At 43.5% G+C, this 22,610-nt stretch overlaps 1 protein-coding gene across 2 annotated transcripts in view; it reads left to right on the plus strand.

Moving 5' to 3' along the window:
* The window catches only part of ADCY2 (adenylate cyclase 2), a 394,262-nt gene that overhangs the window by 92,749 nt on the left and 278,903 nt on the right, over positions 1 to 22,610 (plus strand). For both annotated transcript variants that reach the window (XM_032415329.1, XM_032415327.1), the window contains exon 3: positions 20,958 to 21,119. In XM_032415329.1, coding sequence (XP_032271220.1) covers positions 20,958 to 21,119 — 162 coding nt within the window. The remainder of the gene's footprint in view (positions 1 to 20,957; positions 21,120 to 22,610) is intronic.

Below are 22,610 nucleotides of genomic sequence, written 5' to 3' on the forward strand. Positions count from 1 at the left end.
ATAAATAAATAAATAAATGGGGAAGAACAGTCACATCTCCCATGCAGATGAATTCCATATCATTTATGTAGATACTCTGCCTTCAAGGAAGAAGAGAATACTCCTCACCCCTCAGATGTGGACTACACAAAGTAACTTCCTGCCAAAAGGCAGTATGGAGAGATTGGGGAAGAGAGTAGTTTTCTGTGGAGAAAGCTGACAGACATGACCTTGACCAACTGATCAAGGTCAGTATCAACAGATAAGCCATGTGGATGGTACCTACCTGTGATATGGTGTGATGGGAATGACACTTCACCTCTGTGGTCTTCCTCCCAACACACATAACCCCAAGAAAATCATGAGAAAACACCAGACAGATTTCAGCCAAGGGACAGTCTATAAAATGCCTAATTAGTAGTCTTCAAAACCATCAAGGTCATCAGAAACAGGAAAAAGTCTGAGTAACTGTCACTGTCAGGGGACATGAGAATGCAATGTGTCGTGGGTGGGATCTTGGAACAGAAAGGGGACATTAGGTGAAGACTAAGACAATTTGGGTGAACTCTGGGTTTTAATTAACAATATTATAAAATATTGGCCTATTAAGTGTAACAAATATACCAATCTATTATAAGATGTTAATAGTAGGTAAACCTGGGCGTGAACTATGTGGGAACTCTCTAATATCTCGGCTGATTTTCTGTAAATATAAAACTGTCCTAAAAAATATTTGATTAAAAATTTTACAAAGGGGAGGAGGCAAAGGTAAAACCAGGTAAAGGCAGATAGTGAAAAAGAGGGGATATTATCAAGATAAGAGACCTGGTAGGATAACAAAGGAACCACCTTATGAAGCAAAAGCTCTTCATTCATGAGCAGGGGATGCAAGGAGACAGAGACAAACAGACATAAAATAAGATCCAAACCGGGTAATCAGTGAAGTAGATCTTAGAGTTCTAAATTAAATGCGACACCCTATAATAGAGAACTTATCTTTATCTGAAGTGGGTCATCAATGAAAATTCCCTGGGTGTTCCTTTATCTTTTGTTTCGAATATTGTTCCTCAAAGTACATATTCAAAAGTAAACTTAAATTGGGAAGGCAGAAAAAAAATCAAACCCTCAAATGAACCTAAATACATGTCATATTGATAATTACACAAAAAGGCAAATTAATACCAGTAACTTATAAACAGTTCAATGGCTGTACAATCTTTATGGAAAGTTCCAACAACAGAAAGATCAGAAACATATCCTGGACCACCCTTGGCTTATTTTTGGCAATTGTATTGATATAATAATTCTGAAGATACCATTAAGAGTGTGTATTGAGGGGCGCCTGAGTGGCTTAGATGGTGAAGCATCTGACTCATGGTTTTGGCTCAGGTCATGATCTCGTGGTCACGGGATCGAGCCCCGCATCGGGCTCTGCACTCAGCGAGGAGTCTGCTTTAGATTCTTTCTCCCTTTCCCTCCCACTTACTCTCTCTGTCTCTCTCAAATAAGTAAATTTGCTTAAAGACCCCAAGATCCATGGAGAAATTTCTTGATCCTGGGTCTGAGGTGGAAGTGTATTGCTTGAAAATTATCAACCTGTGCTTAATTAATAAGTGCATATGTTTTTCTGAAGTATATAGTCTAAGTTGAGAGACTAATAGTTGAAATGATGAATTTAAGAAATTTACTTTTAAGAAATCTTACTTTTATGCATTCTCTTGTAGAAAACTTTGAACATCTTTATTTTTGATTCACAAGTACTAGCTACATTTGAAATAAAATCCTTTTTTAAAAAAAGTGAGCATCTCCATTTTCTTCCCTTACGGGACTTCCTGCTGAGCATCTTGATGTGATGTTTTGTCTAGTGCTTGTACCTGCTTCCATGTGAAGAAATGAACGTATGCGCCGATATCACAGTTGGGTGATTCCTTGGCGGTCCTGAGCATCCGTACATGCACAACAAGCTCAGGGGAAACACTGAAGCATGTGGAACAATTTCAAAAAATTAGCAACTCTGAGCCATAAAATGATGTTATTATTCAACAAAAGAAATTACTTCATTAAGATATCAGGGCTTTTCGATCAGAATCATGGATCTTTTTAAATGTCAACTAAAATTGTATGTTTTTAAATAATGTGATCTGGTTTGAGAAGAAATTGAGAATTTTGAGGTAGATAAAAACTTAAGAATAATTGCTAGGAAACGCAGTAGCTGCTGAGGGACTTTGAGGGACGATGGTGCCATCAGAGCAGGTATTTATACCCCCTCATCCAGAGAGGATGAGGTCTGTTTCCTTTCATCCAGTAATAAAACAACTTGATATTGTCTTCCGAAAGAAAAACAAAATGGTGCAATCCAAGAGACTGTGGGCCTCGCCAGCTCTAGACTTCGAGGCCAAGCAGGGTTGAAAGTGGGCTCAGAGCAGAGTGGGTCCAGTCTCTCCAACAGTCTTGGGTTGTACCCCAGCTCCCAGGATTGGTCGCCTGGCTTGAAGGTTCCCAGAGCAGGGGGCAGGCATGGGGCGTCGGTCATAGCGTTGTAACACTTGGACTTCACACCAAATGATAGCCTCCCCCAGACACAGGCAGTCCCTTCCTATATTGGAGGGCACCCCTAGAGGGGTGCCCCACTGCTTCACCATGGTGGAGGCCCCCCGGGGAGGAAGCCAGGCACAGCCTTGTGACGGGCCCCGGAGACAGGGCCAAGCCGGGGGATGAATAAAAAGCCCCTCCCCAGTTCTAGGGTTTACATAAGATTACAGAACACAGGTTACATTTACATTTCTTGATAGCCAGCAATAATAATTAGAAAAAAACCAACCAACCAACCCTGTCATCCTTGATGAAGACCACCCACAGCACACTGGAGCTGATCTGCCCTCCTTCTGCCTAACCACACTATGCTGTTTACTTTGTGGCAACCCCCAAATGAAGGCAGGGCAACGTCAGAGTCTGTTTGCCACTAGAAAAGGGAAAGGGTGAGGCTGGGCAGAAGCCCCCGCCCGGGGCCTTCTCCTCAAACCCTCCCCTCAGGACAGAGAGGGGAGAAAGGACCCATTGTCTCACTCTGCCTTTCCCACCTCCCATGACCTCAGGTTTCTACAGCCACCTGGCCAGGGGGCGGGCTTCGGGCAGCCACCCCCTCATCATCTCTCTCTCTCCTTCTGACTCCATCCTCATCCTCTGGCCTCCACGGCCGATGCTGTTCACAGAAAGCTATTGGAGAGGCTGACAATACAGGACACTGAGCTCGAGGCCATTCCCATGCCAGCTCATCAGAGACTGTTCAGTGGCGTGCTCATGCTTTATGGATTCAGGGTCTGAGGGTTCCTTTTCTGCCGCAATTCACCCATTCATTTTCCTAGCAGCTTCTTAGAGGCTTTTCAGTAAAAGAGTCAATGACCCTGGTTCTCAACTGGCTTTTACCAATACGTGGTCATATATTTCATGCTTGACACCGTGACAATGGTCCAGTGTACTTGGAAATCAATAAACCAGAATCATTTTCTATGAATAGTCTGTGTCATGTCCAGGCTTGGCCCTCATTGTCCCCTCTCCCTGGAGGACTCTTCTCCAGGATAAAGCTGTCCCCTTTCTGGGTTTCGGTAGCTCTCCCTGAGTATCATCTAGAAGCACCTGTCCCTGCCTCTCAGAGCAGCCTGTTTATCTGGGCCCCAGGGAGTCAGACCCCATTCCCTTTGCTCTCCGCTCAATCCCACGTGGAGCACAAAGCCAGACACACTCTGTGTCTCCTTATCCCTTAAATAACGCTGTCTCACAGGGCTGTCAGTTATGTTGGCTAGTTGATGATTATTAACATGAAATGAAGGGGGAGCATGGCCCCAGCCCTGAGAAGCCAGGGTGGAAGGGAAAGAGCATTTTAGTACAGGGACCGGTGTGCATGTGGTCACCGTGACAGGTGTGTGCCTGGCCAAGCCGTGGAATAAAGACAAACCTGGAAGAAGAGTCGGAATGTAACCCACTTAAAAAAGGCAGTGATGGTCTCTCAAGGAGTGAGCGAGAACAGCATGCTGAAAAATGCGGGTGTTTTGGAAGAGCAGCCTGAGCATTAATAAACCATGGGAAAAGAACAGAAGTCAAGTTTAGTCAAAGTGTGGACTGTGCCCTTGATGAAGATATAGCCTCTGAGATCAAGGAACCCAGTTGTCACGTGACAGAGCTGAAGTCAGTCATGTACCAGCACCAGAAAAACACAGCTAAAACCGACCGAACACAAAACTCAAAGACGAAATGTTACAGACTCTAGAAGCAAATACTTCTTTAAGTGAAACTTATTGCAACTATTTTAACATACGCATTTTCAAAGTGATGGAACTATGGAAATCTCCGGAGTAGGAACTTCCCCATTTTTGTTCACTTTGCCCTGCTCTCTAGAATATACCGTCTATGTGGATGGGAATGTACATATCCTTATTAATATTTAGGCGGTCACAGTGCAGTGATCACTTCAGAAATAATTACGGTTCACCAGAAATAAGTACAAGACTTGCTTATCTTTGGAGGGACTTCAGAGTAATGCGGAGCATGTTAAGGTGCGTATGTACTTTGCTACTGGTTTTCATGATACCGGTGATGGAATCGTGTTTCTTTAAATAGCATGGTACATATCATAAAAGGGTGACCTAAGCCCCAGACTTAATAATCCTGAGGCTTTAAAGTAATGCTCAGCAAGACCACATCCTGTGCAAGCCCCGGTGTCCCTTATAAACGGGAGAGAACTGTTGGTACAATATCACATGAGAGCATAAGGAATGCGGGTGACCGTCGTGCTGGTGGGCTGGCGTGGAGGGCTGTGGCGGGAAGTTGTGTAATCCAAGAGTTGAAAGCCCCGCTGAGCCAACGCAAACACCAAAATAATTCATTTTTACAGCTCAAGGATATGCATTCTTCCTTTTGAGATTTTCCTCTTTCAGAATGAGAGAGAAAAGCAAACAAAGGCATTTAGAACTCGGTGGGTCTTTTTGGATTGAGGGCCCACGGTACAAACGCACTGCTCCACTGGGTGCTCATTTATGTAGATGTTGGCGACACACGTGTAGAGCGGAGTCCCCAAACAGTATTTGTTTTTAGATGAATAATTCACTCATTTTCCTCGCATGAGTTTCTGTCGTCTGAGGCACTGGCCTTTCAAATTAAATAAATATAATATTTTAAAAGAATGTAGGCATGAATATTCATAAAGATCAGAGCAGTGAACATAAATAAAAGTACTTTTATATAACACTTACTTTTTTTTTTATGAGGACCTTACTTTGTGGATTTTTGTTTTTTTGTTTTGTTTTGTTTTTTTCTTTTGCACTTCTAAGATGATATTCCAAGTGATTTTCCAGGACACCGTTTCTTCTGCATAGCCTACCTGTTACTGAGGTGGTGATACTTGTTTTCAGATTGCTTCATACAACAATATTCCCCTTTACATAAATAAAAATAAGGTAGTACTTGTTTATGGCCCAGTCCACTAGCCATAGATTCAACCTAGTAAGGTGTCAAACCCTCAGTAAAATGTCTAAACAAATGGAGGAAAGCCAAAATAAACAAAATAAAATAAGGTTATGTACCCTGAGAAACATAGCTCCTTTATACACATAAAGTATGGCAGAATATTTTTAGGTGTTTTTATATATGTGCCAGTGATTTAAAGGTTAAGAACATACATGCAAAACTTGTGTTATTATGTGCTGGGAACACAAACAGTGAAGATCCCCTTATCCCACTTCCTTCAGGGATGGAGGTAAGAGTAGAAGAACAGGAAGAAAAAGATAAACACAAATTAAGTCTGCGGTTATGTTTCCCCAAACTACTGGTTTAGAAGGAGCCAGTGTATTGTTATATTTGATTGATTAACTCTGTCTCAGAGTTGTCAGGGTATCTTATTTTAAGTAATCCCTGAGATTACTGAGAGAAGTGTGTTACTGTCTGTTTTACAAGCACTGGCTGCCCCAGGCTGTTTGTCTTTGAACATGACCAAATCATAAATGCTGATTTAATGGCAGTATACTATATAATTTAAATGTGAATGGCAATGAGAGTGAAGTTACTCTAATTGCAGTAGGAAACGTAAATTGGTGATGCACTGTTATTTACTGCTCCATATCCATTTGCTGGTTGGAGACATGGGAAGTTCTTCACAGGAGGGGTGGGGTTGTACCATTCTGGTATCCTCAAAAAGGGGGCCACTGAGAGATGAAAATGTTCTTGGAGTCACTTGTGAAAATCTAAGGTCAGAAAGAAGAAAGCTGTTTATCACCTTCAGAAAAAATAATTTAAGAAAATCATCAAAAAGCACATTATTTTCTCCTAATCATAGGGGTAGAGAAAATAAATAGACCTATTCTAATAAACATTATTTTGCCTGATTGCTTTCAAATGAACTTGCTATTTTTTTTTAAAGATTTTATTTATTTATTTGACAGAGAGAGACACAGTGAGAGAGGGAACACAAGCAGGGGGAATGGGAGAAGGAGAAGCAGGCTTCCCACAGAGAAGGGAGCCTGATGTGGGGCTTGATCCCAGGACCCTGGGATCGTGACCTGAGCTGAAGGCAGACACTTAAGGACTGAGCCACCCAGGTGCCCCAAACTTGCTATTTTTTTTTTCCTTTGCATTGATGAGAAAAATAATTTTTAAGAAGAAGGACTCCTGGTGTTGGAACAAGCTGTGTGGATAAGGCAGATGGATTCTCAAGGTTCTTTTTATTTTGAATAACATGAATGAATGAATAGCCCATGCACTGAGGGGCACTCACCTGCTCTGTTAACCTTCAGGGATTATGGCAAAATAATGTTGTTGTTATTTCATTTTATTTTATTTTTTTAGCTTTAGCAGAAGATTATGGCTTGTTTTTATGTTGCCTTAGGTCTTTGGGCAAAATACTTAACCCTTCAGCACCTTGATTTTCCCAAATATAAAATAAGAACATACTTGCCAATAAATCTTGATTATAATGGATATTGAGCTAGATAAAATGTCAGTTTTAGGTTGGATGATGTTCTTTCTGTATATTAAGGGATATTTCTGCCAACACACCCACTTTTTCCCATTTCTTCTGTTGTTTCTAAAGACTTTTATCATGCAATTTGGAGACCTTGGGAAGCCTGCACGTTCTGGTAATTGACTCTCTTAGAAGCGATACTTACCAATTCTTTCGCCACAAGGTAACATTTTGTTGGAGCCCTATAACAACTCCCAGGAGTCCCAAAGGAAATGACCTATATTTTAGGTCTTCATTACAGTAGCAAATCACTTCTGATACGAATTATTGCATTAATCAGGTTACTGCTCTGAATTCTGAATAGCAAGCTACACCTAGATCCAAGTGGCTTATAGAGTAATGACTTATTTTCTATTTCACGCTTGCCAGTCTGCTGGTTTGCTAAATTTTTCTGGTTTCTCATCCCTACTGGATTAAACAGGTAGGGTAGACTCTAGACTTTGGGTTGGGTCCTGGTCTGCTACGGGTGTCTTCAGTCCAGACCCATTTGAAAGAGTTGTGTCTTTCTGGACCCTGGCCTTCTCATTGTGGAATACCAAAACTCCAAGGAGGCTGGCAGAAATGTAAATTGAGGCCTTTTAAAGCCTCAGTTCTTAATTGGCATGCTGTCAGCCCATATTCCATTGCTCGAAGGAAGTCATGTGGCCAAGTCCAAAGTCAATCAGCTTAGGCATGTATACTCTACCTGCTGATCTCCATGGCAAGGGCTAGGAGAGAAGAAAGAGTTGTAGATGGATACCATATTCCACTCCATCTGGTATATTAGGAACCCGTGCCTACCTGAGGGATGTTCAAGAATGCTTTCTGTTCTCTGGGCGCCTGGGTGGCTCAGTTGGTTAAGCGACTGCCTTCGGCTCAGGTCATGATCCTGGAGTCCCTGGATCGAGTCCCGCATCGGGCTCCCTGCTCGGCAGGGAGTCTGCTTCTCCCTCTGACCCTCCCCCTCCCATGTGCTTGCTCTCTCTCATTCTCTCTCTCTCAAATAAATAAATAAAAAATCTTAAAAAAAAAAAAAAAAAAAAAAAAGAATGCTTTCTGTTCTCATTTTTATCTTGGCCAAGGAATCACTATCCAAAGCAAGTCTTTACGAAATGTGAATAGATGTTCTGGGAAATAGGAATATAAGGGGGATACTATACTATTTTTTCAGGCCCAAGGGACACAGGTTATATGCTTTCACAATGTAGATGTTAGCCCACATTCAGACGTACTAGTTTGCTAATTACTGGTGGAAAGTTTTCCGATTTTTAACTCTAAACATATCAGACTTGCAGACAGACTCTGCCGTCATCATGTGACTATGAGGGGAGCGGGGAAGGAGGTACGGGACATAAACAGGCGAGTTTGGGAATTGGCCTTCACTCCAAGCAATTTCAAGTGTCTTAAGAACAGGGCTTGTCAGTGTGTTCTCCGGAATCGGTAATAAAATGCCTTGTATATTGTGCAGTGAAAATAACTACTGGGGGATACATGCATATGAATGGTGAGTAAAGAAAAGGATATGACACATATAGGTAGATGGAGACCCAAAACCAAACAAGGAATCAGGAGGAAGAGAAGGGACTGAGGGAGGGGAACCACATCAGTCACTACTTGCCACTAAGTACTGCTCGGGGATCAGAACAGACAGAGGGCTGGGGAGACAGCAAGCCACCTTTGTTTCTGGAGGATACCAGGTTTTTACATCCTACTGTTCTCTCTCTCTTTTTTTTCCCCAAGCTTTTTAAAATTTAGGATCTACCTCCTACTTATTTTAAATGAAAAAAGGCACAGTGAGAGCCATTGTTTCACCTCTGATTCCATCAGTCTCCCTAAGTCTGAATAACATTTCCTAAGAAGAATGGGAGGTATATGGTGATTCATGATTTCATCAGTACTCTCTGCGGCCCAGGCTTTCCATCAAAGAGCATTATATGTAGCTTCTCACTTCAAAACATAACATTTAAAGAAATGTTTTCATATTCTATACCGAGGGCGTTGATACTTGGGAAATCGTCGTGGCTGAAGGTGACTGTAAAGGAAATGTAAACTCTTTTCTATTATCAAGTCCTCAAGGTGTCCCTGAGTTTTATTCTGAATGATGGTCCTAGAGGATGTTTTGGAATAGTATAAAGTTAATTTCCAAGAATTTCTAAGGATGTTTTTCATTATAAGAAAGGTAGGGCTCTACTTGAACTTTTCCGGTATTGAACAAGAGGTACTACTTAATGACTCACGTGGACAGTTCAGTTTTTCCCTGGGACACAAGAGAGGACACGGCAGAGTGGAGTAGTGACCGCACAGAGGAAGGTGTGTGATGAGCTTCAGGCTGTCAGTACTTGTTGATCTGGCCCTTTTTGCTTATTTAGTAGAAATGACGCTGGAAATAAATTTTTTTTTTTTTAAACCTGGTCTTTATTTTAAAATCAAATTGGTCTGGAGGCCTCAAGAAATAAAATGTAGTAACCAGGTCAAAGATATGTAATTATTCGTCATAGTGCACTGGCTTGTTGATGAACCTCAGTATCTACTTAGCACCAGACTCTGAAGAGGACTATGTGGCAGAGACAAATACATTTCCCTTGTCTCATGGATCGATCTGGTCGGAATGTTGGAAATTCCCCACAGTGACTGCCACCTTATCCAGAGTGGCCGACCATTGAACCCATGGACAGCCCTTCAGATCCGTGTGGGCCCCACACATATCAGCTAGGAACAGGATCACAGTAGAGAGTCAAATCCATAAACACAGGGCAGGGCCCAAGAGTGTGTATCTCTAACGAGCTCCCAGGTGAGGTGGGGCCCAGGTGTGAGGCCCACACTTAAGGTAGCAGACATCTGAGCCCTGCCAAGCAAGGGACAATTCAGGGTCATTGTTGGTCCAGGGGATGCCAGGAAGTGCAGAGGAAGCCTGTGTCTCCCAGTGCACAAGTCAGCCCAGACAAGTAATGAACTGGAGGGAAGGGGGAAGATGGTGCATACACCCAGGCAGAGGTCCTCAGACACCTATAGGCCAGCGAATGCAAGGCACACAGTTGACAGTAGGAAGTGGGTTTAATTTTCATTACTTGCTCTAAAATGGTTTTAATTATTGACAGCATGTCAGTGGGTCTTTTAATGAAGAGTAAGTAGCAGTGATGCTCTGCTACTCTGTTATCTTTGTTACTGATCAGGGCTTGAGGTTAGCTGGGATGGAAATGGGTGTCATCCAGTGTGCCACCATGTGGCGGTGGGAATTCACGGGTGTCTGCAGAGTGCCCTTGAGTTACACCTTACAGAGCAGATTTCGTGTGTCATTGCACCTGGAATGTTCCATTCTTTCCTTCTGCAAATATTTGTTTAGGTCTTTTATGGACAGGTACTGTTCTCAGTTGTAGGGAACCATCCATACAGGACCCTTGTCTGCATGGAGCCTACATTTATATGGGAGAAGACAGAAAATAAGGATTAGAAAAAAATATAAAATTAAACATTCCAATTCCAATAATGGTACGAAGAATTTAAAGCTAGAGAATGCATGGGGTGATATTTTAGATAGGGGGATCAGTGGATTCTCTCTGGGGAGCCAGTGTTTGAATTTTGAACCCTAACTGGCTGGAAGAAGCCAGCCAAGGGAAGATGGTGGAAGAATACTCGGGGCAGAAGGACAGAAAGTGCAAAGGCACTGAGGTTCAGGGACCAGCGAGAAAGCCAGTATGGAGGGACTGTGGATGTGGGTGATGGGAGTTACTGAGATATGAGATCGGAAGCACAAGCCAGACCAGAACATGAGGAACCCTTACTGGCATGATGGGGACTTTGCATATTTCCTCAGTGTTACAGAAAGCCGATGGCGGGATATACACGGGGAGTGACATGGTCATTTTTAACATGTTAAAAGATCACTCTGGTTACCATGACTTGTTAGCTAACAACTCCATTATGTCCCATGATTATCATTCCTGTTTTGTGGGGAAGACATTTAAGGTCTGATTTTGTACCAACTTTGATGTCTATAATATTGTTTTAATAATTGGCGTAATAATATTGTTACTCAGTCACAATGTCTGCTGTGCTTTCAATCTCCAGAACTTCTTCCAACTGCAAGTTTGTACCCTTTGACAAAATCTCCCCATTTACCCACCATCCTAACCACCATTCTACTGTTTGTACAAGTTTGGCTTTTTTTGATTCCACATCTAAGTGATGTCATATATATATAAGTAAATCATCAGTGACTTTCTCTTTCAGACTTCTCTCATTTAGCATAATGCCTTCACAAGTCCAACCATGTTGTTACAAAGGGTGGGATTTCTTTCTTTCTCATGGCTGAATAATATTCTATTGTGTATGTGTATACACACACACACACACACACACACACACACACACCTCATCTTTATCCATTCATCCATTGATGGGCACTTAGGTTGTTTCCATATCTTGGTATTGTGAATAATGCTGTGTAAGGAACTTGGAAGTTTTCAGTATCCTGTTTTCCTTTCCTGTGGCTATGTACCCAGAAGTGTAACCATATTATAATATGTAAAAGGTTCCCATCAACATGTTGTACACCTTAAGCTCACACAATGTTATGTGTGAATTATAGTTCAATTTTAAAAGAATCACTTTGACTTTTGTGTGGAAAATTCATGCTGGGGACACTAGTGTAGGCAGAGAGGGCATTCAGGATGATGTTGCAGGAATCCAGAGGTGATCATATGAATTGGACTAGAGTTGTAGCCACAGATGGAAAAGGATAGGTGGGTTCAGGATGTCTTCTGGGGATCAAGAGAATGAGGAAGAGAAAACTAGTAAGAATAACTCCTAGGTATGGGGACTAGAGTTAATTAAATGAGATGGGAAAGAATATGAGGACAAGTGTTGGAGGTTGGGGAGATCAAATATGTGTAATGAGAATTGCATCCGCATACTTGAGTCCTGTTCTGATAAGCCAGAGTCTCGTAATGCTTTCCTGTAAATAGTACTGATGACACTTTGGCTCTCATGTATGTGTAATCCACTATAGTGCACAAGCATGAAATTCGGAATTAGATCTTAGAACTGAGCCAGTGCACTCAGCCTACAGCCCCATGTGAAGTCTTGTGAGGCCTGAAGCCAGAGTGATTGATGAGAATGGAACCTGAGAAAGCTCCAGAAGCATCTGGAAGCATCCATGACGTGAACTGGGCTAAATTCTAGCTGGGTCAGAAATCTAGAGCTCCTCTGTGGAGCAGACACAGGCTCTCCTTCCCTTGATTTGTTCTTGTGGGAAAGCCTCTGTCTTTGATCTGGGGAGAGGTGGCTTCTTAACTGACACCAGAGCTGAGGTGTGATGGGATTTTAGTGGAGTGGCATATGTGGGTCTACCAAAGTCTGTTCTTGCAACACACGCAGGAATTACACACATATGTGTGTGTGTATATATGTGTGTATATGTATACATATATGTTTGTCTGTATGTATATATGCACACACACACGTAGATACAGATACAGATGTGAGGGTACACACCCTTTCCCACTGTGGGGGCCTGGGAGAGAAAGAGGGGAAAGGGAAGGAAGACAAACCTAAGAAAGAGGGTAATCATAGACACCCGTAGAAGCCTGGACATACACTGATGGCTTCACTAAACATCAGTATGATTGAGGGTCCCCAATTAAAGAAAGGATTGTTCGGAGGGGGAGAAGAACCATGAGAGACGATGGACTCTGAAAAACAAACTGAGGGTTCTAGAGGGGAGGGGGTTGGGAGGATGGGTTAGCCTGGTGATGGGTATTGAGGAGGGCACGTTCTGCATGGAGCACTGGGTGTTATGCACAAACAATGAATCATGGAACACTACATCTAAAACTAATGATGTAATGTATGGGGATTAACATAACAATAAAAAAATTTAAAAAAAAAAAAATAAAGAAAGGATTGTTTACACAGTTGTGATATTTGTACTAAGAAATGTAACAGTGACTCAAAATAATCCTTATAGAAAGTATGATCAATGAACAAGATAAGAAAATGCTAATCTAAATGAAAAGGTAAGTATCATTTTGCACATCAACAAATAAGCAAAGGGAAAGAGAGAGAGAGCACGCGCGCACGAGAGAGAGAGAGGCAAACCAAGGAACAGATTCTGAACTAGAGAGAACACACTCATGGTCCCCAGAGGGGAAGGAGGTTGGATGGTTGAGATAGGGGATGGGGATGAAGGAGTACACCTGTCGTGATGAGCACCAGGTGATGTATGGAAGTGCTTACTCACGATATTGTACACCTGAAACTAATGTTACACTGTATGTTAACTATACTGGAATTTAAATAAAAACTTAAAAAAAAGTTAAAGCACATTTCTGGCTAAGTATCTTTTCTAGTTGTTTCCAGAAAAAAATGTAAATGCTCCTAATTAGTAAGTGCTATAGATGTTCTCAAAGCCAGCAATACTTTGAGATGGAAGTAACATTCAAAAAGAAAATTTTCATTCAAATGTAGAATTTACTTTCAGAATGCTCAATTAGATCACTATATTCAAGAATTCTCTCTTTTCCTTTGGCAATTTTTACTAAAATTTGGTATTTCTGGTTACATTCCAAAACAACAAGATACAATGTTAAAGGAACTACAATTCATGCTTTATTCAAGAAGGTATAATTTCTATGGTTTTAGTGAAATCTCTGTCTTTGAAAATTAAGCTACTACTTTAAACACTGTGCTATTTTTGATTTCTGAGAGATTTGGTGGAGAGAAAAGTGATTTGAGGAGCTCAGCTTCCGATTATAAAATACTTAACTTTACTGGAATGTTATTTCTCTTAACATTATTAGCATAAAAAATAGAAAATATTTCCCTGATGGTGTATCCTCAACAGAGCCATGGCAATTTACATAAGTAATCCTGATTATCTTGCTGATTATGCTTGCTTATGCCTTCTCCAGGAGATTGGAATAGACAGCAGAGCTTCATGATGACATTAGACCTGGGGTACCATTTGATAGGAAAAACTAGGGGCTCCATATTTCAGGTATTGTTGGCATGTCTGGGAACATTTGGCTTGCCATTGAACTCTGAAACAAATGGGAGCCACACAATGAAAAGCCACAAGCTTCACACCAGGGACCTGGGTGGTGAGAGACCGGATTTACGTGGAGTTTGGTTAGGACCATTTCTGTGTCTATCCTGCCCTTGCTTAAGTGATACCTCATGTCTTCTCTATGTTTGCAGTAATTTTCTGTTTAAAAAAGTAAAAAAAAAAAAAAATCATTCTTATGAAATATTTCTGATTCATAAACTAAATAACTTGATGTTGTGGATGCTTAGTCTTTGTCCCACATGTGGGAATGGAGCATGAAATGTAAAGTGGATGGAAAGTGCTTGAGATCTAAATTCTGATCTGACCTACAGTGTAGTCTTGATACTATGGTTTGATTTGTCCCCCACCCCCAGAAGAGCAGAGTTGCTTCAGAGTGTAACAATGAACAGAGACCTGTGTGCAGAGAGGGAGCTGGGCAGGGGGACTGCACGCAGAGCACCCCAGAACAAGCATCCCCTACAGGGCTTCAGAAACAGCCATGAAGGCTGGATCATGGGGAAAAAGCAAGGGGCTGAGTGGAGGGGAGGTGGCCCCAGGAAACCACATCTGAGGACTGGTGGGCCATTGCCAGGACCTGGGAGTGGACTCTGAATGAGATGGGAGGCAGCTGGAGAGTGTTGCTGGAGAGATGATAAGAATTTGTATTTGAAGTGCATCTAGAAAGCAGTGAGATTTCAAGAGGCCAGCAAGACGAAGGAGAACATCCTGAGAGTGGGGAGTGGCAGACATGGAGAGGAGATCCCCATGCTCACAGGGATGCGCCCCAGGCTCACCAACATGCTTCCAGAGCAGGGTGTGGGTGTGGGTGGAGAGGCTAGTCTGGAAAGAGTCTTGGCCTCTGGGCTGTGCGGTTTCCACTTTACTCTGTGACCATGAGAACACTTGAAGAGAAGAGTTCTGAGCACAGGGGTAAAGCCAGAGGAATTGTTCGTCCAAGGAAGGAATTAATTCAACCTATGTACTCAGAATCATGACTCTAGCCAGCTATATGTTGGTTGGATTAGGGAAAGGAGAATGTTGGAGAAAGGGAGATCCATGAGAATATTGCTGCAATTGGCTAAAGGGCTCCTGTCTTGCCACGAATGATCATCAGTAAGGAAATGCTAAGTAATCTGGTGCATCCATTACTAATGGAATATTTTGTAATTGGTAAAAAGTAAATCATATATTCACATCTACAGACGTGGAAAGATGCCCATCATGTATAATTCAGTGATAAAAAGCAAATTGCAGAGTAATGCATATAAAGGCATCTAATTATCCATCAATAAAACCCGTGTGTCTATGTGCGCACACGTGTGTGTGTGTGTGTGTGTGTGTGTGTGTGTGAGCTTGGTGTCAGTCAGGACCACATAAGCTGTGCTTGAGGTCCCAGGGGCTTACCGCCACAAAGGATTATGACTCATTCAAATGAACACAGGTCCATGTGGTCAACTGAGGAAATCTGTCTCTCACTTGAGACCAAGACTGGGAGAAGCCCCTAAGTCATGTTTTCATGATTGCCAGAGAGGAGAGGGGGCTTGGTAAGTGGTGCACTAATTTCCACCCACAAGACACCTATGACTTCTTTCCTCACGGCATTTGTCAAAGAGAGTCATATGGCCCCATCTGACTTAGAAGAAAATGCTCAATGCTTCCCAGAAGGAAGAAAGTTAGAAATATTTGGTAATGAGCCCTAATGATTACCAGAAGCATGGAGAATGGGTGGAATGGGCAAAAACAAGAAGGCTATACACTCTGCTTCCATTGTTGGGGGATGGGGAGAAGAAGGAGTGACAGAAAACTGTGGAAGTGTATTTTTTAACATATGGAAAAATAATGAGCCAGCCTAGTGCAAGTAAGGGTGGAAAGGAGCAGATGAACAGATGTAGTTCGCTGGAGTCCTAAAGTAAGAAGACATTGTTTTTGAGTGTGGACATAAAGAATTGTCAAAGGTGAGGTGTAAACGTTTGCACCTGGCTTGTTGGGGACGAAGACATCATGGGTAGAATTGCGTTAGCCTACAAGAGGAATAGGCTTAAGAACATAAAAGAGAAACTCCTACTTTGGAATTTATGGAGCAGGGGCGCCTGGGTGGCTCAGTTGGTTGGGCGTCTGACTCTTTCAGCTCAGGTCATGAGCTCAGAGTCGTGAGATCAAGCCCCACGTTGGGCTCTGCACTCAGCGGGGAGTCTGCTTGAGATTCTTTCTCCCTCTGCCCCCCCCCACCCCACACTCATGTGTGCTCTCTCTTTCTCTCTCTCTCTAAAATAAATAAATAAATAAAAATTTAAAAAAAATTATGGAGCTTGAGGTTCAAGTAGACCAGTGGGAAGATGTGACTGTCTTGCAAAAGGCAAATGGCAGGCTAAGTTAAGAGAAACACTTCAAATGGTTTTACTGGGATGAGTGCTGCCACCTCAGATATTGTGATAATCCGGGTTTCTGGACAGGGTCTCCATCCTCAGATCAATGGCTCCTCTTTCTTCAGCCTCTGGATAGAGGTACATTCAAGGGGAATCTGTCATGGAAATGTCCCCATGGTAACATGGAAACCCAAGTGCCTGCGTTTGCCTTTTTGGAGCTTCTAACCCACACATTCTTTATGTGCCAAATCCATTTCGGTTTTACATGTGGCCTTATTTGAAGTGGCTTTGGAAAGAAGGCTAAAAAAAAATAAATAAGTAGAGCCCTCTGGGAGTCATAGGAAGTGAAGACTATTCCCCCTGTGGGACTTGAAACCACACTTGACTTTCTTCTTTCCCCATCCAGCCTGTGGAGTGCTCCCCAGGTGCCCTGAGCTGAGCTTCTGAAATGCTGCCACTAAAATTCAAAACTTGATTTAATATGACTTCCTTAATCGACCTTTAAAAAATTCATTTTGTCATCTAAAAATGAACACTTAGCAGGAGCAACTGTATTTGGAAAACAGAATGTCTATTCTCCATTTGGTTACCGCAGATAAGCCTTCGACGTGCTTCCTTTTCAAAGCCCAAAATGTCTGCGGAAGTGTATATTAATTGAAATAATGTGAGAGTTTTTGAGCCGTCCAAAATTAAGCTGTTCAGAAGTTACGATAATTTCAAAGAACTGCTATAGGTTTTTGCATTAGAAGAAAAATGTGTAGTTGTAAAAGAGAGGCTGTTTGTTGTAATTGTAAATTTTGATACCTGAAAATATTCCTTTAATACCTCTTGGAGGATATAGGATTTTGCATTAATGCTATGTGTAGAAATTTGTGTCTTAATTGTGAAAATATTTGGTGGATCTTAGGGATTCCAAGATCAATTTAATTTTCTCAATAAGCTGTGACAGTGCAACAGTTGTTTATCTCATTCTCATTCCTAAAAGAAACTTTTTCTCTAGTTTAGTGGCTGTGAACCAAGGTGATCCTACCCCCTGGGAGACATGTGACAATGTCTGGAGACATTTTCAGCAGTTGGCATAACTTTGAAGAGGGGAATGCCAATGGCATCTACTGGGTGAAGGGCAGGGATGTTTCTATACATCCTACACTGCACATGGCAGTGTCCATCACAAAGAACTCTCTAGCCCCCAATGTCAATAGTGATGAGGTGGAGAAACCCTGCTTCCCATGATCTGTACCCTTATTCAACATTTAAAAAATGAAACATCTGTTTTAGCTCCTAGTGTGCCAGTATTTAGTATAACTGTCTTCTCTGATAATTTTGCAAAATGCTCATTGTTGTATGTTATTATTTACCATAACTCATGCTGTAAACACAAACTGAAAGTTCAATGTATAGAAATGAAGGGAATATGAGCCTATCTTTGGAACGTGAGCAGTTTTGTAATGATGATTAAAAATCGGTCCAGCTTATTGAAAGAACCCAGTATCGGAGCCAAGACGTTGGGCACTTCCTGTGGTTGTCTTGGCAGGAGGGGAAGAGTGTTTGCTGTCTTCCCATCTCAGACTTGTAGAAGTGGTCCGTGGGCACTTGTGTCTTCTGTTAGGCCTTCAGCTTCATGAAATTTCCATCAAGGGAGAGAAATATTGCAAACTCTTTACTGAGAACACGTTTAGAGTTAAACCCATGGATTCCTCTTTAGGATTTGACACTGACTTCTTGGGGAATATTGGCCAAGTTCCTCATTTCTCTGGGTCAGTGATACTGCTTTTGGAGAGAGCAGGATGCAGCGAACAGCCCCCTTAGTGCTCTTGTAAAGACTAGATGAGATCACGCATCTGAAGGGTGGGGAAGGGACATGCATGCCAAGTGCTCCGTAGATGCATGTCCTGGTTCTTACCAGTTTTGAAATCAAATTGATTTGGGGTTCTAAGAATTCATTCTATATATTCTCTTCTTGGGAAGATGGAGGGAGGGGACTGCCCCAGTCTGCCCATGTAGATTGGCACCTGGCTCAAGGGGTGCCTCCAAAGAGATGCCTGGTTTCTTTCCATCTATCCTAGGTGTTTTGGTTCATAAACTAACAACATAACTTTTTCCCATTCTATATAAAGAATAGAAATAGAATGCTAAATAATAATACTTGACTGAAAAACATCTTCATAGTCTTTTTAAAGAGGTAAAATAAAAATATTTACCAGAAAAATAGTATGGCCATGGTGATCTTTTGCCCATATGTTTTGTCCCAAAGTCCCTTATGAATAGACTGAATTGGGAGGAGATGGGCATGAAACAGCTGGTCCATGCCCAACCTAGGCTCCCCAAGGAGGATTTCTGGACACAGTTCCCCACTTGTGGTGGAATTCTTCTTGGCTGTCATTCTGAGACACCTGAACTTGCAGGATCTTAGAGAAGAGGATATGGGGACCTCACCCCATTGTCTTGCTGGAGTGGGGCTAAGTACCTCTTCTCTCGGGCACCATCAGCTATAAAGCAATGGCTGATCCACATGACTGTCCCTTCCCCCGGGCTGTCAAGTGCCTGAGAGCTGGGATTCTGCATCCATCCTCTGCCTCCAGAACCTTGCTGCCTCATCCAAGAAGCTCATAAGTGCTTGTCTAGTGAGCAGGTGTTCGGGTTGGAATCCCCTAGAGAAAAGGAAGGGGCACATTTGGGAGATCCAAATTTCCTTTTATGTCATGCCCCCCGATCTTTCATATGCTCTTTTGTCTGTGATGGTTGTATGCATAGAGCTTACGTGATACCACTCTTGCACAGTGAAATGGTGACTGTTACTTTTCGTTGTAATATGTGCGGTGCGGACCCCCGTGTCTATGCAAGAGGGGGAACGAGCGTGAGCCTGGTGTCCTTCCAGGTCTTACTTTCTTCAGATCCACCAGGAGCAGGGCCCACGTCCTCCTTGTGAACACATATCTTGACTCACCGCAGAAGAGCTGGCGAGCTGTCTCTGCGCCCTTCCAGCTGTGCTGGGATTTGGGGTTCCTTGTGAAGCACGGATCACTCTGAATGTGGGACGAGTTCTTCCCTTAGCTTCGCTTTTGTTCTTGAGTGAAGAGCCGTGTGGCAGAGCTCACCAGATGCTACTCTTCTGTTTCCCTGACCTTGGCTCTTCCCACTTGATTTATCACCTTTTCATCCTTCTCCATGTCCTTCTGTCTCTGCTGCTTTTGAAATGAAAATGGCCTGTTTTATGACCTACTAAACCATTTTACTTTCATTCCAAATCTTTCTCTGAGCTTTCATATTGATTTATTTTTTATCGAGGAGACATTCATGTAACATAAATTAGCCGTTTGAAAAGGAAGAATTGGATGGCATTTAGTACGTTCACGGTGTTGTGCAACAAACACCTGCATCCAGTTCCAGAAAGACTGTCATCACCCAAAAGGGAACTCTGCTCCTATCAGGTAGTTACTTCCCACTTCCCCTTTACAGCCCCTGCCAGCCTCCACTTTGCTTTCTGCCTCTGTAGATTTATTTATTCTAGATAGCTCACAGAAATGGAACCTTATGATAGGGGGTCTTTTGCCCTAGCTGCATTCACTTAGCACAATGTTTTTGAGGTTCCTCCGTGTGAAAACACCTATCCGTACCTCCTTTCTCTGGCTGATTAGTACTCCACTGCCTGGGTGCACCACAGGCTGCTTATCCGTTCCTCCACTGGTGGACATTTGTGTTGTTAACACCTTTTGCCTATTGCGAATAGTGCTATTACGTATTAACGAACGTGTGTGTGCATGCATTGGTTTGAGTACCTGTTTTCAGTTCGTTAGGGCATAGACTTGAGAATGGAATCTCTGGGTCATATGGTAATTGTGCATTTCACTTTTTTTTTTTTAAAGATTTTGTTTATTTATTTGAGAGAGAGAGAATGAGAGAGAGAGAGCACATGAGAGGGGGGAGGGTCAGAGGGAGAAGCAGACTCCCCGCCGAGCAGGGGGCCTGATGTGGGACTCGATCCAGGGATTCCAGGATCACGACCGGAGCCGAAGGCAGTCGCTTAACCAACTGAGCCACCCAGGCGCCCCTGTGCATTTCACTTTTTGAGAAACTGCCAAACTGTTCAGTTTCCTAACAGCTGAACCATCCCTAAGCTGTTTCATTTTGTTTGTTACATGGCCACACTGTTTCTACTTTCCAGCTCCCAGCTCCCCCAGATAATACCTGTCCATCCTCCATGGGTCTCTGGAAACAGTTTGAAACAGAACTCAGGAATCCAGATATGCATGCTGAAGTGTGGATACGAAACCCGGGGAGTTTAGGACCCCCTTTGCATCCAGATCCAGGAAGTGCTCAGAGTTACCTAATGTCTGCAGTGGTTTGGGTCTCAAAACTGGAAATCCCCAAATTTTGAAAAAGGACGATTTTTCTTCCTCATGATAGTCCTTCATTGTAATCCATTGGGTTTGTCTGAACACGCTGTCTTGTTTTATCATAATCCCACTTTCTAAACGGGTGCTGGTCATGGTGTTTGGTGCAGACATTAATGGGAAGGAGAGGGGGAGCAGTGGGGGAATGGGGACTCTCTGTGACTCTCCCTGTTCTTTTCCCATAGGTATCGTTCTTCCTCTTCATCATCTTCGTGGTGTACACCATGCTGCCCTTCAACATGCGAGACGCCATCATTGCCAGCGTGCTCACCTCCTCCTCCCACACCATCGTGCTGAGCGTCTGCCTGTCGGCCACGCCGGGGACCAAGGAGCACCTGGTCTGGCAGGTGGGTGCACCTCACCTCTCCCGGCCCTCACCGCCCCACCCTGCGTGCCAGGGGTGCTGTGTGCTGGTTCAGGGTGGGGCTGTTGGTACCTGGCAGGTGCTCAAGCTCTGCTCTCTGCTGTGGACTCCAGTGTTTCTGGTGGGCAGCCAGCCACACCTGCCTCCATTAGTGGGATCAACAGTTAGCAATCAGCATCAGTGAAAATTAGAAATGGTGGTTCCGTCTTGCGGATTGCTGAATGGTGGTATGATTGTGAGGCTTACAAGCTATTCTATTTTAGCACTTTTATTTTTAGAGTGAAAATAACTTACACAATTAAATTCATAATTCTCCCCCACCTCTCTCCACCTGGATATCTAAAACCCCTTCTTTACGGAGGAGAAAAGATTGCTCCATTTCCTAATCTGGCAGGTCCATGGGCATGAAAAAGGTCTTTAAAATGCCACGACAGCAAATTTAGCTTTACTAATAAATGTCATTTCGAAGAAGCCATTGTATTTAATTAGTTGAAAGCATTTAAAAAAGCGATTTGATTTCCTATGTACATCCGCACCCTCATCCGTACCTGAGGGTCAGTGGTTTGGAGTTATTCCTGAGTTCCTTTTTTTTTTTACCTGGAACAGGTATGATTAATTTTGTTTTATTAGACTCAAACATTTAAGAAAAGCAGCCATGGTGTAAAATGCGGGAGGCACTGACAGAATTGGTGAAGGAACAACACTGCCGTTGAAAAGGGGATTTTAGACGTGGCTCACGTGAGCCCCGTGGGGTCTGGGAACCCAGTTTGTCATTCAGTTGATGGAATGCTTTATTTGGAATTTTGAAATGGAACTGGAGCCTTATCCTTGGCTGTCTAGTAATCCCTGAGTTGGAAAGCTCTCTAGGGATACCTTTTCTCAATATTCCTCTCCTAGAGCTCATAACACAGCGTTCAGTAAGCCCTGCATTCGTGAGACGTCCTTTGTTGGCACCGCACCAGCGTGAGCGCCCTGGCCCTGTTCCTGCGCGGTGGGCCGCAGGCTGACGTGATTGTGCGCGGTGGGCCGCAGGCTGAGGGATCCTGCACGGTGGGCCACAGGCTGACGTGATTGTGCACGGTGGGCCGCAGGCTGAGGGATCCTGCACGGTGGGCCGCAGGCTGAGGGACCCTGCGCGGTGGGCCTCAGGCTGACGTGATTGTGCACGGTGGGCCGCAGGCTGAGGGATCCTGCGCGGTGGGCCGCAGGCTGAGGGATTCTGCGCGGTGGGCCGCAGGCTGACGTGATTGTGCGCGGTGGGCCGCAGGCTGAGGGATTCTGCGCGGTGGGCCGCAGGCTGACGTGATTGTGCACGGTGGGCCGCAGGCTGATGTGATTGTGCGCGGTGGGCTGCAGGCTGAGGGATTCTGCGCGGTGGGCCGCAGGCTGAGGGACCCTGCGCGGTGGGCCGCAGGCTGACGTGATTGTGCGCGGTGGGCCGCAGGCTGAGGGACCCTGCGCGGTGGGCCGCAGG

The sequence above is a fragment of the Phoca vitulina genome, unplaced genomic scaffold (assembly GCF_004348235.1).
Source record: "Phoca vitulina isolate PV1807 unplaced genomic scaffold, GSC_HSeal_1.0 scaffold17, whole genome shotgun sequence".
NCBI classification, from domain to species: Eukaryota; Metazoa; Chordata; class Mammalia; order Carnivora; family Phocidae; genus Phoca; species Phoca vitulina.